This window comes from Poecilia reticulata, unplaced genomic scaffold (genome assembly GCF_000633615.1).
Source record: "Poecilia reticulata strain Guanapo unplaced genomic scaffold, Guppy_female_1.0+MT scaffold_190, whole genome shotgun sequence".
NCBI classification, from domain to species: domain Eukaryota; kingdom Metazoa; phylum Chordata; class Actinopteri; order Cyprinodontiformes; family Poeciliidae; genus Poecilia; species Poecilia reticulata.
This window is the reverse complement of record NW_007615019.1, coordinates 247,069-248,194: the sequence shown is the minus strand read 5'-3', so window position 1 is coordinate 248,194 and position 1,126 is coordinate 247,069. Positions and strand designations below refer to the sequence as shown.

The 1,126-nt window shown below is 52.4% G+C and overlaps 1 protein-coding gene across 1 annotated transcript in view; it reads right to left on the bottom strand.

Annotated features, from left to right (window-relative positions):
* The window catches only part of lama1 (laminin, alpha 1), a gene marked incomplete at its 5' end in the record, with an annotated part of 23,079 nt that extends 22,064 nt beyond the window's left edge, over positions 1-1,015 (bottom strand). The window contains 4 exons of the mRNA XM_017303120.1: positions 3-193; positions 271-322; positions 631-743; positions 823-1,015. Coding sequence (XP_017158609.1) covers positions 3-193; positions 271-322; positions 631-743; positions 823-1,015 — 549 coding nt within the window. The remainder of the gene's footprint in view (positions 1-2; positions 194-270; positions 323-630; positions 744-822) is intronic.
* Positions 1,016-1,126: the final 111 nt, after the last annotated feature.

Below are 1,126 nucleotides of genomic sequence, written 5' to 3'. Positions count from 1 at the left end.
ACCTCTCCGTGCTCCAGAGGGTTCAGTCTGGAGTAGTAGGACGTACAGATGACCTCGGTGTCGCTCCTGTAGGTCGGTGGTCCAAATCTCGGTGTGATGTTGTAGCGATGCAAACACTCCGAGTCACTGATGGCGTAGTACTGCCAGGGGTCAAAGGTCACACCATCCAGAGAGCGTTCAAGGATCCAGTTACCTGACAGGTGTTCATACATGAGCAGGTAAACGGACAGGAGGACAGACAGGTGAACAGTGGACAGGTGCTGCTCTCACCTGGTCGTGGAGAATTGGCTGCTTTGATGATGATGTAAGCAACCTGAAATATCTGAACAGGTAACAAAGTCACATGACCTGAGGAGGAATCAGGTTACCATGGCACCTGAGCTCTGCAGCCCTGAGCAGGCTAAAGTTTTGATGCTAATGTGTTAATGCTAACATTTCCGTGCTAAGCTCAGGTAATCTCAGTGCATTTCAGAAAGCAGCATTAGTGAAAACTCTGAGTTAGTAAATTCTGAGTTTAGAGAGTCTGGCTTTTACGTTCCTGGCAGAGAGGAAGGCTGACTGAGGCCCAGGTTACCATGGTGACTGGATACCTGTCACCATGGTAACAGGTTTTGTGGTTCTTGTTCTGACCTGGTTCAGGTCCAGGGTGATGGTGATCCAGTGAAACTGACGGCCGTTCTTGATGCTCGGACTCTGCCACCACTGATTGGTCCCATCAATAGCGTTCATGATTGGATGACGCTCTGCAAACACAGGAGGGGGTGTTACTTCCTGTCAGTTTAGGCCCCACCCACTGGGCCCAGAGGTTCTGGTGGTTCTTACCTTTAGCAAGGACAGAGTTGGCGTCACATCTGGGGCAGTGCGGGTTCTTGATTCTGCGACCCGGAACATGTTCCACCAGCTTGCAGTAAACCTCTGGTTCTGGGTCACCACAGGTGGCGTTGCTGCTGATCTCTGCGTTACTGGCCAGGTTGAAGATGGCCGGGAACAGGCCTGGACCGCAGAACCAGAACTGTTAGGAGCCGTTAGCCCCTAGGAGGGATGGACCTCAGAGCACCATGTGACCCCAGAGGACCATGTGACCCCAGAGCACCATGTGACCTCAGAGGACCATGTGACCCCAGAG